Source organism: Phycodurus eques, chromosome 2 (genome assembly GCF_024500275.1).
Source record: "Phycodurus eques isolate BA_2022a chromosome 2, UOR_Pequ_1.1, whole genome shotgun sequence".
NCBI lineage: Eukaryota > Metazoa > Chordata > Actinopteri > Syngnathiformes > Syngnathidae > Phycodurus > Phycodurus eques.
This window is the reverse complement of record NC_084526.1, coordinates 11,122,808-11,137,740: the sequence shown is the minus strand read 5'-3', so window position 1 is coordinate 11,137,740 and position 14,933 is coordinate 11,122,808. Positions and strand designations below refer to the sequence as shown.

Genomic DNA, 14,933 nt, shown 5'->3' with positions numbered 1-14,933 from the left:
GTTAGTCGAGTCACCTTCTTTTTTCATGTACGTAAGGAATTGAGGGAGAGCCAGCAAAAACAGCAGGCAGCACTTGAGAACCTGCGAAGCGTCAAAGAGGACAAAAGGCAAGAGCTGATTCGGAGGAAGCAGGAGCATGAGGAGATGAGGAAACGGGAAGAAGAGAGGAGGAGGCAGGAGGTGGAAGCGCAAAGGTCTTTGACACTGTTACACAAGTCAAATGGAATTGCCATCAAAGCAGTTGTGCGATTCTCACATTAGTGTTTTCATCTGTTTCACAGGCTTGTCAAGCTAGAAAAGGAACGTCAGTGGAAGGAGAAATTGAGGAGGGATGAGGAGGAGCGCCAGAGGAGGCTTCAGGAGGCACAAGAGGCCAAACAAAGGGAGGAGGAAGAGAAAGAAAGGCAGGCTCTTATCCAGGCAGCGAAGTTGGAGGCTGAACGAGAGCTCAGGGCAAAGGAAGAGGCAGAACGGAACCGCAGAGAGGAAGAGGAGAGGAGGAAAAGGGAGGAGGAGGAACGAAAGAGGCAAGCGGAGAGAAGGAGGCAGGAGGAAGAGAGGAAAAAGCTGGAGGAGGAGAGGAGGCAGTTGGAGGCTGAGAGGAGGAAGCTAGAGGAGGATAAAAGGATGGAGGAAAGGAGGAGGAAAGAAGAGGAGGAGCGACTGAAGCGGGAGGAAGAGAGGAGGAGGCTGGAGGAAGAGTGTCAAAGGAAGCGGGAGCAGGAGGCAGGGGAGAGGAGGAGGCTCGAAGAAGAGCGCAGACTCGAGATGGAGCGGGTGGAAGAGGAGCGGCGGAGACAGAGGGCAGCCCAGGCAGCCCTCCGAGACTCTGAGGACAGGAGGAGGTTGGAGGAGGAGGAGAGAAAGAGGAAAGAGAAGCAGGAAGAGGAGAGGAGAAAGAGGGAGGAAGAGAGGCGGAAGCTTCAGCAGCAAGGGGATGAGGATAAATGGAGACGTGAGGAGGAAAGAAAAAGAGCAGAGGAGGATCGAAAGAGAAAGGTGGAAGAAGAAGAGAAGAAGAGAAAGGAGCATCAGTCAAGTGGAGGAGGCAAGATTGACATTCAAGATAAACTGAACTCTCTGCTTAGAGGACTGGAAGAGAGGAAAGGTAAGAAAACACTATGCCATCAATATGATATAATTTGGTGTTGTATGATAATGAAAAGGAGCTTAGTTTAATTCAAATTCCTAATGTGCAGGCCGGCAACCCAGGGCCACGCAACCCAGGAAGTCTGTCTCTCTCACGCCCTTCAGGTCACTTTATCCGTTCACTGCACGAAACCACGAAGAGCTCACCTTTAACGCAGGTGAAATCATCGAGGTATGATTGCCGTATTCTTCACAAGGGCTGCCCGCTAAAACCAACTAAAGCAATGATGATCTTTCCAAAAAGGCTTACTCTATAGGATAAAAACTGTATATACTGTACACATTTTATTTTATTATTTAGTCTTTTTGAAATTGAATTAAACCCCCTCCTTTTCACTTCCAAACTTTCTGTCCTCTGTCAGGTGGATTTGACAGTGGAGCCAGAGGAGGGTTGGTTGTATGGGAGCAGGCAGGGTCAGATGGGTTGGTTCCCGGAGAGCTACGTGGAGAGAGTGGGTCCGTTGGATTCAACGGCTCCTGCACCTCCTCCAAAATTGCCCATCCAGTCGCAACTCTCCAATGCCCTTGATGCGGCAAAGGTAGCAGGGACTAAATCTGCCTTCACCCCAACACACTCTCCAAATCCCGCCCACTCTGACACACCAGGCCAGGTGAGACTTTTTTGGGTAATTTTGGGCCAATTTCCATCAAGTTGGTATGGTATACATTTTTGGGTGTCTTATGTTGAAAGTTGTAACAGGACTGTAATGGCAACAAGGTATCATAACAAAGCATGTGTTGTAATAAACAGACACATGCCGTGAGAAAAAAACAAAACAGCTGGATTGTCCTTGGTTTACTGTCTTACATAATCATCTTTGTTGAATTCATTGTACTGCTCTATTATCACATTATCAACATAGCTGACATCTGTTGCCAGGAGGAACTGAAATGCTTACCATTTCAAAGCACAGCATGTCAAGCAAAACTGAACTTAACCACTTTGAAGACATAGCTTTTCATTTCAGTGTCTAAACTTACCCTAGAAACTTCATTTGTCTTTTATCAGCAGGTGGTAGGGAACCTGCTTGCCCAGGCCCTGTGCTCCTGGACTGCAAAAACAGACAACCATCTGAACTTCAATAAGGACGATGTAATTCAGGTGCTGGAACAGCAGGAGAACTGGTGGTTGGGAGACCTGAATGGAGAACAAGGCTGGTTCCCCATGTCCTACGTCACACTTCTGGGTGAAGAGGACAGTTCAGAGTACGTATTCAAACACAGAACAAAAGGAACAGTAGTCCTGCTTTCTAAAATAGTAAAGTGATTTTTCTGAAAGCCTCAGTAGCAAACAAGTCATACAATTAAATCACTGTTTGGGCTGACATAGACCCATTACTCACACATAACCCTCATAGCTCTGTACACAATCGATAAATTCAAGCAATAACAAAGTTTATTTCAGGAAATCTAGGACATAAAATTGACCCTACTCTGTATAAGTTTCAGCCATTCACTGAGCTGCAAACCTTGTTAAGCACTGTTAATGAGTTGGTATAGGACTTCTGAGGGTATTTTTAGTCTATTTCTGTGTTTGTTTACAGCATGAAGAGCTCCGCATCCAATGCTGTAGAGACAAGCGACAACCAACAATTTGAAGGTGAAATCGTCTGCCCTAACTCTTAAATATATATGGGCTTGATTCAGTGAGGATGTAGCTTTTATTTGATGTACTACAGCCACAGCATAACAGTGACAATCAAAACTCAGCTTTATTTTAAAAACAAATTATATTGTCCTAGCAGCAATATTAACACACACACACACATACTTTAATTACTAATAGGGGAAAAAAAACAAGAAATTAAAAACCAATGCTGTAGAAAGAGTACCATTGAGGAGGAATTAAAACAATTGTAAATCTAATCTAAGCTTTCCATCACTTTTGCTCTAGAGTATACGGCGTTATACACCTATGAGTCGTCAGAGCCTTCAGATCTGGCTTTCAGAGAGGGAGATGTAATCTTGGTAACCAAGAAAGATAGAGAGTGGTGGAACGGCATCATTGGTGACTGCTCAGGTGCCTTTCCCGGCACCTATGTCAAACCTAAGGAGGCAGATGTAAGTATGTTTTTAGCACCACTCTAGTTCCTGACACATAAATTGTTTTTTAAAAACATTTTATTTGTGTTTCCCAGATGGGCACATCTGCGAAGAAGCCAGGTCCTTATCTTAAATCGTACTCTGATTTTACGCTCTCCATGTCATAACATTACACATCCTGTTTCCTTTGGGTTTTTTTTACCCTAAAGTTTGCTCATGTATTATTACAGAGATTGGCAAGGTGACCAGAGCCCATTTCTCCTCTGTACCCGGGCAGCTGAACTTGGAGAATGGCCAACTCGTCGTCATCCTCTGCAGAAACGTCTCTGGTTGGTGGCTTGGTGAGCTGCAGGTCAGTAGAGCGTAACTCTTCCCACCAATTGACCATAGTAATCTACATATGAACAGTAGATGTCACCAAATGATTCTAAAAGTATCCTCAGCGTTTTTTATTTGAAGCTGGCACTATGTGAAGGTCTGTTTCTTGTCAGCTTGAGGTTTTGACAGTTTATTATTTATTTATTTATTTATTTATTTTTTAATGTGTTTTGACAACAGGCCCGTGGTAAAAAGCGTCAGAAGGGCTGGTTTCCATCCTCATATGTCCAGATATTGGGGTCTAATAGTGGCAAATCTACACCAGCAGTCCAGTCAGGTAAAACGGACAAACTCTCACAGCTAAATAATGCAGTTTTACACGTACAGTGGCAATGTAACCAAAATTAGTGTGCATGTCGGAACATGCTGTAGTCACTCACTAACCTCTTCGACACAGTCGTAAAGTCACAATTATAATAAATATTTGTATGAAAAACACTTAATGACCTTAGATATGAAACAATTAAATGAAAAACAGTAACTGCGCATACCTTCATGCCGACGTATTTTTGTTTTCTGTAACAAGATCCCATAGGAAAAAATAGCATATAGCACAAATATAAGCATATAAATTCCTGGTTAATATGTATCCATAATGATGTCGCGTGCACCCAATAAATTCACAACACATTGGTGAAGGTAATAATGTTGGGTTCATTGACATTGTCTCTTGTCTAGGAGTGTGCCAGGTGATCGCTATATACGACTACACAGCCGCTAACAAGGACGAGCTGAGCTTTTCAGCGAACCAGCTAATCAACGTCCTCAACAAGAATGACCCCGACTGGTGGAAGGGTGAGGTCAATGGGGTCACTGGCTTGTTCCCCATCAATTACGTTAAGATGACCACAGGAGACGGTGACCCCAGTCACCAGTGTAAGTAATGCACTTTCACATGACTGTACCCTTGATTTGGGATCATAGTAGTTGTAGTAGTAGTAGTACATAACGGGGAACCTTTCCCTCCATGAAAGCGTGTTTCTCAAGTGTCTTGTGGGAGCTGTTTTATCACTGATGCACTTTGCATGCAATCTTCTTCTTGGTTTATGCTCTTTTGCACAGCACACAAACCAATATAGTTGTAAAAGATAATTATACATTACTAGATCCCAATTATTAAAAATAGAGCCAAGTAAATATAATAACAACCAGGATATTTTAGACTTAACAGTGGAACCTCTGAAATCTAACGCAATCTGTTTCAGGAAACTGTGCAACCTTCGATTTGTTCAACATTTGCCTCGTGGAAATTAATTGTTACTTGGAGTAATCCATTCCAGGCTCCAACTATTGACATCATAAATTGATATTGTAGTAAGTTAAGAGCATTAATTGTTTACACTCGAACGTAACATTAATAATGAGGGACGAATGTGGATAGCTGTTTCAAATTAAGACTAATTCTAGCTGTGTTCCTTTCTTCTATCAATGTTATGCATCACTTTTACTGAGCATCCAGGACACACACGTAGGCCCCAATTCTGGATTATAAAACCCTAGTTGGGTGGGACTTTAGAGGTTCCACTATACCACAGGTTTAAAAAAAAAACATTAAAATAATCCCTTACAGTCCAACCGTGGGGAAACTCACATTGATGACACAGCGTCAGGATCAACTTGGGGTTCATTATCTTCCTCAAGGATACTTCGACAGGTCTGGGGGGAGCCAGAATCTTCATGATGCTATATGGCCACTCCTTCCCTTCAACTATGCCACCCAGCAACACATGAGTTAAGGTTGTTTTTTTTCACCACATCAGCGCATGTAGGAAATGTTAAACGTCAAAACCTGATCTGCTTGCTAGCTTTTAATCTATTGTTTTCGTCCCATCTCTTCCTCTGTTGCTTCTTGCCTGACTATCTCACCTTCTCCTCTTTCCTCTTCCCCACTTGTTGCCCTCCCACCCATTCACCCTCTTGTCTCTTTCTAGGGTGATAGAACGGGCTGCACTCCTCTCCTTTTCCTGACTTCAGAGAGAGACCCACTATTATTGCACACTACCCGATGAAGTAGTGTTTGGGTCTGGACCGTCCCACCCAATCTACTGACTACTCTCACTTAAGTAATGTTTTGGAGGCCTCTATTAGCTCTGAGATACTTTTTATGACTCTGATGCAATAAGCCTTTGTGCCTTTTTTCTTACGAATATGCAGAGAGAGAGACGGATAGTGGGTCTCTCTGTTTTGCTCTTTTGTCCCTCATGTATCCCCCCCCAACTTCTTCCTTCATGCTCTGCTCTTTTCTTCTCCCTATTGGGGAGTCCAAGCTTTATCTCACAGATATGTCTCCAGATATGTTATCAAAACTTTTACCACCTTTGCATCAAATGTGTTAGTGCCTTCAGATTATCCTCAGTGAAAGTGGAAGCATAACATTTGCCTACAAGACTACATTATTGATTTTTATTAACAGCATGCAAGCTTGAGGGAAAACCTGTGTCTAGTGCGCCGCAATGCTCTGCTAATGCAAGAAAGGGGACTTTTTTTGCTTAGTTTTTATTTTTTTAATGATCTGGCTCAATGTACCGCAAGCTCTCCTCAGATTTAAAGCTTAAAGAAAACGGTAAAACGCACTGATGTATATTTTCTTTGGGTTCTGCCTTAAAACATTAAAGATTTGTTGAATTTCACACTTAAGTGTTAGTGTTATTATTCCTATATATACTTCGGGTGTGTAAATGCATGCGTGTGGGTGCATGCGTGCATATATTTGTGTCTGTGTATGTGTGTGTTTGTGTGTATTAGCAAAAGGATTAAGATGGAATACATTTTAGCTAAAGAACCTTCTTTCGCAGTAACCCTCAACTAAATCGACTAAATTAATAACATTTACCCAGTCGATGGTTCTTGTCAATGTAACATGTTTTCTATATATTTTCCCTGTTCTGAAGCCCTCAATTTCTCACAGAGGATTTTTGTCAATATCAAAGTTAAAGTAAAATTATTGTTGCCCATCTAAACTTCTCTGAACGTTTTTATTTTCTCTACATTTTTACATGAACATGCCACCATGACCTAAAGAAAGAATCCCTCTCACTGTTTTGGTACAAACATTTATTTTGCGCACATAAACATTTATAATCTGCCACTGGCAACAAGAAGATAATAGCCGGAAGGTGAGAGAGACATAAATGGCAGTGTTGAATAGACTGACTGGGATTTATACGAAGACGGGGAACAAGGGAAAAACTTATTATTATTATTATTTTTATATATATAAGCACTTTTTTAAAAATACATTTACGTGATACATACATCAGGTGATGACTTTAGAGAACAGATTTAAGTTTTTAAACCTCTGGTATGAAGAAGACAGTAAGTGTGTGGTTAGGGAAGGAGAAAGAAGAACAGTGAGTTTGGGCGGCTCACGAATGTTAAATCATGCATCCAGTAAGTATACACGCTGTTTTCCCATTATTCCCAACAGAGATGTGAAAACTTGAAGCTTAACTAGGATACCTTTTTGCCTAAATGTCCATGAGGAGGCAGTGTATATGCATTGTCGAATTGCTGCTGTGGTTCAAGTCGAAGTGCTCAGTTTTAGTGGATTAGCATTTTGTTTAATTGTTTTTGCATCCAAAATACCCCGTCTTGTGTGTGTTTTTGTGTGCTTTAGGGTGTGCAGATCTGACCAGCTTGGACTCACTGAGCCCGCTGGAGAAGAAGAGGCAAGGCTACATTCATGAACTGCTACAGACTGAGGAGCGATACTTGGAAGACCTGCAGACAGTGCTCGAGGTGCGACAAAACAAATCGTTAATTGTACGTCTGCATGGCATGTATCTGTGGTACTCCTTTTAGGTTTTCCATAAGCCCATGTCGGAATCTGGACGACTGAATGATGCAGAGATGAACATGATCTTTGCCAACTGGAGAGAACTGATTGACTGCAATGCTAAACTCTTCAGGTCAGTGCGACATCCACTAGAGGTGGTTCTAGAAACATTTTCAATGTGCTTCAATCCTTACAATTTGGATTACATGTATTTTTTTCAGGGCGTTGTCAGCTCGAAAGAAGAGTGGTGGGGAGAACATGCCAGTGCAGATGGTGGGAGACATTATGGCCGCCGAGCTGTCCCACATGCAGCCGTACATCCACTTCTGTTCGTGTCAGATTAAAGGAGCCGCACTGCTGCAGACTCGCACCGACAACGAGCCCGACTTCAAGGTGTTCCTCAAGGTAGGAAATGGGCCACTTGAGGCCTACACGTCACTTAAAAGATGTCTATACGTCACTGCGTTTTTTTGTAAACATCCGAAATGTATATTTACACACAGTTGATATTAATGATAAATTATATAACACTTTTCAAAGTCGAGATGTATGGAAGAGTACATAGTGCTAGTTAAGCTCAAAATGATTCCTACACTGGCCAGATTTTGAGGTTATTGTGATCTTAGTCCATTGTGCAAAAGAGTTGCCTCCAACTTGTCCGAGATTACTAATGTAAATAATTGACAGATTGCACATTTGGCAGCAGTGTTTAAAAATAAAAAAATAAAAAAATCCAATACTTTTGTCCAATCGCTATTACATACAGGTGCATATCGCATATCGCTATTACATACAGGTGCATATCTAAGTATATCCATCCATTTTCTGTATCCTCACAAGGGTTGTGGGTGTGCTGGAACCTATCCCAGCTTTGTTCGGACGAGAGGCGGGGTACACACTGAACTGGTCTCCAGCCAGTTGCAGGGCACACATAAACAGACAACCATTCGCACACTCATTCACACCTACGGGGAATTTAGAGTCTTCAATCAACCTACCGCGCATGTTTTTGGGATGTGGGAGGAAACCAGAATACCCGGAGAAAACCCACAAAGGCACAGGGAGAACATGCAAACTCCACACAGGCGAGGCCAGGATTTGAACTCAGAACCGTGAGGCTGATTTGCTAACCAGTCACCCACTGTGCCGCCCAAGTACTTCTTCTTCTTTCCCTTTCGGCTTGTCCCATTAGGGGTTGCCACAGCACGTCATCCTTTTCCATGTAAGCCTATCTCCTGCATCCTCCTCTCGAACACCAACTGCCATCATGTCTTCCCTCACGACATCCATCAACCTTCTCTTTGGTCTTCCTCGAGCTCTCTTGCCTGGCAGCTCCATCCTCATCATCCTTCTACCAATATACTCACTATTTCTCCTCTACATGTGTCCAAACCATTGAAGTCTGCTCTCTCTAACTTTGTCTCCAAAACATCGAACCTTGGCTGTCCCTCTGATGAGCTCATTTCTAATTTTATCCAACCTGGTCACTCCAAGAGCGAACCTCAACATCTTCATTTCCGCCACCTCCAGCTCTGCTTCCTGTTGTCTCTTCAGTGCCGTTGTCTCTAATCCGTACATCATGGCTGGCCTCACCACTGTTTTATAAATTTTGCCCTTCATCCTAGCAGAAACTCTTCTGTCACATAACACACCTGACACCTTCCTCCACCCGTTCCAACCTGCTTGGACCCGTTTCTTCACTTCCTGACCACACTCACCATTGCTCTGGACGGTTGACCCCAAGTATTTAAAGTCCTCCACCCTTGCTATCTCTTCTCCCTGTAGCCTCACTCTTCCCCCACCACCCCTCTCATTCATGCACATATATTCTGTTTTACTTCGGCTAATCTTCATTTCTCTTCTTTCCAGTGCATGCTTCCATCTTTCTAACTGTTCCTCCAGCTGCTCCCTGCTTTCTCTGCCACTCCCGACTTCCGCATGCAGTACCACAGTTCCTCTCTGGGTACTCTGTCATAGGCTTTCTCTAGATCTACAAAGACACAATGTAGCTCCTTCAACATCCTCAAGGCAAATAATGCATCTGTGGTACTCTATCTCGGCATGAAACCATACTGTTGCTCGCAAATACTCACTTCTGTCCTGAGTCTAGCCTCCACTACTCTTTCCCATAACTTCATTGTGTGGCTCATCAACTTTATTCCTCTATAGTTGCCACAGCTCTGCACATCACCTTAGTTCTTAAAAATGGGCACCAGTACACTTTTCCTCCATTCCTCAGGCATCTTCTCACGCACTAGAATTCTATTGAACAAGCTGGTCAAAAACTCCACAGGCACCTCTCCGAGATGCTTCCATATGAACGCTCATATTTGTTTGGCAAGGTTTTAAGCCGGATGCCCTTCCTGACGCAACCCTCTGCATTTATCCGGGCTTGGGACCGGCCTACAGTTTTTTACATCAAGTACAATATTGTGAAAAACTTATTTTATTTTAGTAGTTTAATCTAAAAAGGGAAACTTGTATATTATATAGGCGGCACGGTGGACGACTGGTTAGAGCGTCTTCCCCACAGTTCTGAGGACCGGGGTTCAATCCCCGGCCCCGCCTGTGTGGAGTTTTTCTCCCCGTGCCTGAGTGGGTTTTCTCCGGGCACTCCGGTTTCCTCCTACATCCCAAAACATGCATGTTAATTGAAAACTCTAAATTGCCCGTAGGTGTGAATGTGAGTGTGAATAGTTGTTTGGTTGTATGTGCCTTGCGATTGGCTGGCAACCAGTTCTGGGTGTAACCCGCCTCCTGCCCGAAGTTAGCTGGGATAGGCTCCAGCACGCCTGTGACCCTAGTGAGGAGAAGCGGCTCAGAAAATGGATGGATGGTATATTATATAGTCACCTCAGAAGCAGAGAAGTGTTAAAAATTATTTTTCTTATTAATTTTGATTATTATAGCTTACAACTAACAAAACTCACAATTCATAAGCTCAATACATTTGAATATTGCTTGAGAAATAAATCAAAATTCCCCCCCCCCCCGAAAAAACAAAAACATTAGACCACCTTCTGAAAAAAGTTTTGCTATTCGTTTGATGAACCTGTACAATATGAGTTTCACTTTTTGAATTGGAATTACTAAAGTTAACTTTCTTACAATGTTGTGATTAATTCTGATGTATCTGTATGTGGTTTTGCCACTTAGTCATTGACCTCAAAGGTGAAAACATTTTCTAGCTTTGGTGGACGTTTTCATACATTGAGTGCTCAAATTGTTATGTTGTGGCATTTCTATCTTTGCTCTCATCAGAAAATCGGCACAGACTACAGATGTAAAGGGATGCCGCTTTCAAGCTTCCTGCTCAAACCTATGCAGAGGATAACACGCTACCCGCTGCACATCAAAAGTGTATGCATGTCCGCAGTATTGTCAAGTAAAGACAAAAGCACGTTCTCATTATTTGTGTCGTCTTTCACTAGATTCTGGAAGGCACTGCAGAGGGCCACGCTGATAGAGGTCCTCTGAAAGAAGCTCTAGAGAGGGCGGAGGAGCTCTGTCAACAGGTGTGTAATGCATTCAATGCCTTATCATTTAATATTGACATACTGTACGTAATTACACCACAAATCAATTTCAGTAACCATGAGACGTTTTCCTCCTTGCTTTTTGATATTTACATGGCTTTCTTGTGCCAACCAGGTCAATGAAGGAGTGAGAGATAAGGAGAACTCAGACAGGCTGGAGTGGATTCAGAACCATGTCCAGTGTGATGGCGCAGCTGAGGTATAAAGCCTAAACTTCGAACAAATTAAGCATGGTTTTGGATTCATATGTAAATAGCTGCCGTTGATCCACAACACCTAAGAGGAAAAATTCGTAATGTTTTTTTTTTTTCACCCCTCTTCTCTTTACACAGAATATAGTTTTTAACTCTATTACCAACTGTTTGGGCCCGAGAAAATTACTCCACAGTGGCAAGGTGACTAACTTTTTGCAAAGTTTTGCAATTTTTTTAGTATTTGTTTGTTGTGTGTGTGTGTGCGTGTGTGTGTGTGTGTGTGTGTGTGTGGTTGAATCTTTAAATAGTTGATTTCAATTCTCTATAAATGGTTTAAGGAGTATTTACCAAATGATATACATTACATATTTCTCCCCTCAATTGCATGTTAATTTTCAGAGAACTTAATAGAGCAATGAATTCTGGGCCAGGAAGAATTGAATTTAGTTAATCCATCCATTCTCTATAACGTGTCCTCATTATGGTTGTGACTGAGCTGTAGCCTATCTCGGCTGACTTTGTGGGAGAGGTAGACTGGTGGCTAGTCAATCGGACAAAAAGAAATCAGTCACATTCACACCTGTGGACATCCATCCATCCATCCATTTTCTGAGCCGTTTCTCCTCACTAGGGTCGCGGGCGTGCTGGAGCCTATCCCAGCTATCATCGGGCAGGAGGCGGGGTACACCCTGAACTGGTTGCCAGCCAATCGCAGGGCACATACAAACAAACAACCATTCGCACTCACATTCACACCTACGGGCAATTTAGAGTCTCCAATTAATGCATGTTTTTGGGATGTGGGAGGAAACCGAAGTACCCGGAGAAAACCCACGCAGGCACGGGGAGAACATGCAAACTCCACACAGGCGGGGCCGGGGATTGAACCCGAGTCCTCAGAACTGTGAGGCTGACGCTCTAACCAGTCATCTCCACCGTGCCGCCCACCTGTGGACAATTCTTTTTAATTCCAAAGTCCTAACATGCATGTTTTTTATATGCGGGAGGAAGCTGGAGTACCTGGAAAAACCCACACAAGCACAAAGAGAACATGCAAACTCAGACATTCGCGATTCAAACCGAGAACCTTGAGACTGGGAGACAAAAGGGCTAACCACTATTCCCTGTGCTGCCCTCATTTAACATGTTGGCACCTTTTTGTTTCTCTTCCTTTTTCGGTGTGAATGTTAATTAGCAGTTGTGTTTATTATGTTTGCAAGATTTTCAAAGCAAAGAGCAACAAGGAACTTTGGGCCTTCCTCTTCAATGACTTCCTGCTCTTGACTCACTCGGGGAAGCAGTTCACCTCATCTGGCATTGATAAACTGTTCAGCACCAAGAACAATGCGCAGCTCAAAATTTACAAGCTGGTAAGACACAAAATCGTCCCGTCGGTTAACTTCACATTGTTTTTATAATACGGTGGACCCTCCTCCCCCATACTCGCAGTTCGGCACCCGCAGATTCACCTAGTCACAGATTTATTTACTTAGTTTTTTTAAATATTCCAATTCGTTTAAGTTCTTTAAAAAATTATATATTACGAATATATTTTCTTGGGGTAGAAGCTTGATTGGCCGTGTATTCCTGCTTATTCAAGACTTTTCTGGGGTTAAAAAAAAAAAAAAAGTGAAATCCAATGCAATTATAATGGGCCTCACTTTTTTGCAGATTTTCGCTATTTGCAGTCTTCGCCCAGTCCGTATCCCCAGTGAATAGCAGGCGGTGCACTGAATTTGTGCTTTTTTGCATTGATGTCTGTGGACCGTCTTTTTACTTTTCCTGCAGCCCGTTCTGCTCAATGAAGTTCTGGTGAAGCTGCCGGATCCTTCCAGTGACGATCCAGTCTTCCACATCTCACACATTGACACAGTTTACATACTGAGGACGGAAAACATCAATGAACGGTAACTATACAGACAAACACACACACACGTATGCCTGTTGTGAAATTTGCCATTCAGCTCCTTGTTAGAGTGTAGCAAGTTGGGCAAAAAGTACTGAAACATTCAACAGTTGGACATTTGCATTCAAAAGTCGAGAGAAGTTCAAATTAAGTTCAGTTTTACGGTTATACTGCATTTTAGGTTCATCTCGAAATTTCACCTAAAAGCTCAATTGCCCTAACTTTTTGTAAGTAGTGTATGTGTAAGGCAGCCGAAATGATCACTTGGATCCGTTGTGTTTTTAGGACAGCATGGGTTCAGAAGATCAAGGCTGCGTCTGAAGAATATCTCGAGATGGAAAAGAAAAAGCGGGACAAGGCCTACCACTGTATGTATCTCTCACACACACATCTGTATGACAGCTAATGTGAAGGTCTTTGTAGATTAATGGATCTGTGCTTTTCCTTTTAGTTCGATCCGTCAAAGGAACTGGAATCGGCCGACTCCTTGTCACAATCTTGGAGGCATCAGAGTTGAAAGCAGTCAGATCCAACGGTGAGCATGAACACATTCGCTCGATAGGTTGGCTTTTGAGCACTACATGAATGTTTCTTCCTCTGTCCATTTTTATATTGTGATCATATATTTTGGGGCTTTTGAATGAATTGTGCTACCTTCTGCTTTCATCCTTGTCATCCTTCATTGTCCTCTCCTGCTCCAGGTAAAATTAATCCGTACTGCGAGGTGACCGTGGGAGCTCAAATTTTCACATCTCGAACACTCAATGATACGGTGTACCCCAAGTGGAACTTCAACTGTCAGTTCCAAATCAAGGATGTCTACCAAGATGTCCTCAGCATCACCATCTGTGAGAGGGACCTGTTTGCTCCCGATGGTCAGTTCCCCCTCTTCATCCTCCCACCTCTTGGTGCTTCACAAAACCTACCCTGATGACATCCGTTAATTTTTGAGTAGGGGGTTATTCAAAGTACTATTATTGTGATCATTTAAATTGTTTATTTTAAAATATTTGATTTATATTAGATTAGATCTATGGTCTAACTTATCTACTTGTCATTTCCTGAAAACCCTACTAGCGATAATTTTTTAAATGGGTTTTTACAGTATTCTTACTTACTGTCATTCCTTCGCATGTGGAAAACGTCACGACTTCCCTCTGTGTCCCCACTGAAAAAAAACTATCTGGGTACGGAAGGTTCCCTCTGTATTATTTCGTTCCTCTTGGCGGGTAGGGTCTTCCGAGGGCTAGCAGGATCTGGTGGGCTGTGCTGACGAACGCTGATTGATTGACAGACCTCTGCAGGCGTTTACTTTTTCATTCACACAACCGCCATTATGCGGCGTTACGCAAGGCTCGAAATAAGAGGATTAAAATACATTGAAAAGCATAACTTCGAATCACCGATTGAGCCTAGCGTTGCCGGTAAGATCCGCCGCTGGCTGAATTGGTTCCGCTAAGGAGCGGAGATCTAAATCCAACCTTACATGTACAGTCTGTTTTTTAATTTTAATGCAAACACATTCACAGATACCAAATACTGCTGTATTTAAAAACTGACCAAGAGCTGTCCATGAAGTCCATCTATTTTCTATACCGCTTATCTTTACTAGTCATGTATTTTTTTATTTTTTTTATTGAACATTATCCAGGTAAGGTATTTGCAATGCTGACCTGGCTGCAGACAGAGTGAAGCAAAGCAAAATAGAAGCAAATGCATAGACAAAACGTACGTGATATAGTAACAAGTTAAATATTACATTACATCTAAGCACATGGTGAATAAAAGGTCCATAAAAGGCATGTGAGCGGATATTCTCGAAAGCTGGGAAAAAAAAAATATATATATATATAATCGCTTGAATGCCAAGACATTAGAAAACTTTTCAAATTCATAAATATAAATAAATGAAGAAGCCTGCAGATGATAATAGATTGATTTATTGTTCTCAA

The 14,933-nt window shown here is 42.4% G+C and overlaps 1 protein-coding gene across 4 annotated transcripts in view; it reads left to right on the top strand.

The window, feature by feature from the left end:
- itsn2b (intersectin 2b) overlaps positions 1-14,933 on the top strand; it is a 44,463-nt gene that overhangs the window by 27,588 nt on the left and 1,942 nt on the right. For 2 of the 4 annotated variants that reach the window (XM_061667076.1, XM_061667104.1), the window contains 23 exons: positions 37-194; positions 282-1,108; positions 1,200-1,321; positions 1,512-1,760; positions 2,159-2,355; positions 2,694-2,749; positions 3,044-3,210; positions 3,288-3,312; positions 3,423-3,544; positions 3,751-3,847; positions 4,249-4,446; positions 7,187-7,308; positions 7,372-7,478; positions 7,567-7,750; positions 10,607-10,705; positions 10,777-10,860; positions 10,997-11,080; positions 11,214-11,276; positions 12,296-12,445; positions 12,864-12,982; positions 13,267-13,349; positions 13,433-13,516; positions 13,683-13,856. In XM_061667076.1, the coding sequence (XP_061523060.1) occupies positions 37-194; positions 282-1,108; positions 1,200-1,321; positions 1,512-1,760; positions 2,159-2,355; positions 2,694-2,749; positions 3,044-3,210; positions 3,288-3,312; positions 3,423-3,544; positions 3,751-3,847; positions 4,249-4,446; positions 7,187-7,308; positions 7,372-7,478; positions 7,567-7,750; positions 10,607-10,705; positions 10,777-10,860; positions 10,997-11,080; positions 11,214-11,276; positions 12,296-12,445; positions 12,864-12,982; positions 13,267-13,349; positions 13,433-13,516; positions 13,683-13,856 (3,571 nt within the window). The remainder of the gene's footprint in view (positions 1-36; positions 195-281; positions 1,109-1,199; positions 1,322-1,511; positions 1,761-2,158; positions 2,356-2,693; positions 2,750-3,043; positions 3,211-3,287; positions 3,313-3,422; positions 3,545-3,750; positions 3,848-4,248; positions 4,447-7,186; positions 7,309-7,371; positions 7,479-7,566; positions 7,751-10,606; positions 10,706-10,776; positions 10,861-10,996; positions 11,081-11,213; positions 11,277-12,295; positions 12,446-12,863; positions 12,983-13,266; positions 13,350-13,432; positions 13,517-13,682; positions 13,857-14,933) is intronic. The other 2 variants (XM_061667085.1, XM_061667094.1) reach the window with 2 other exon arrangements.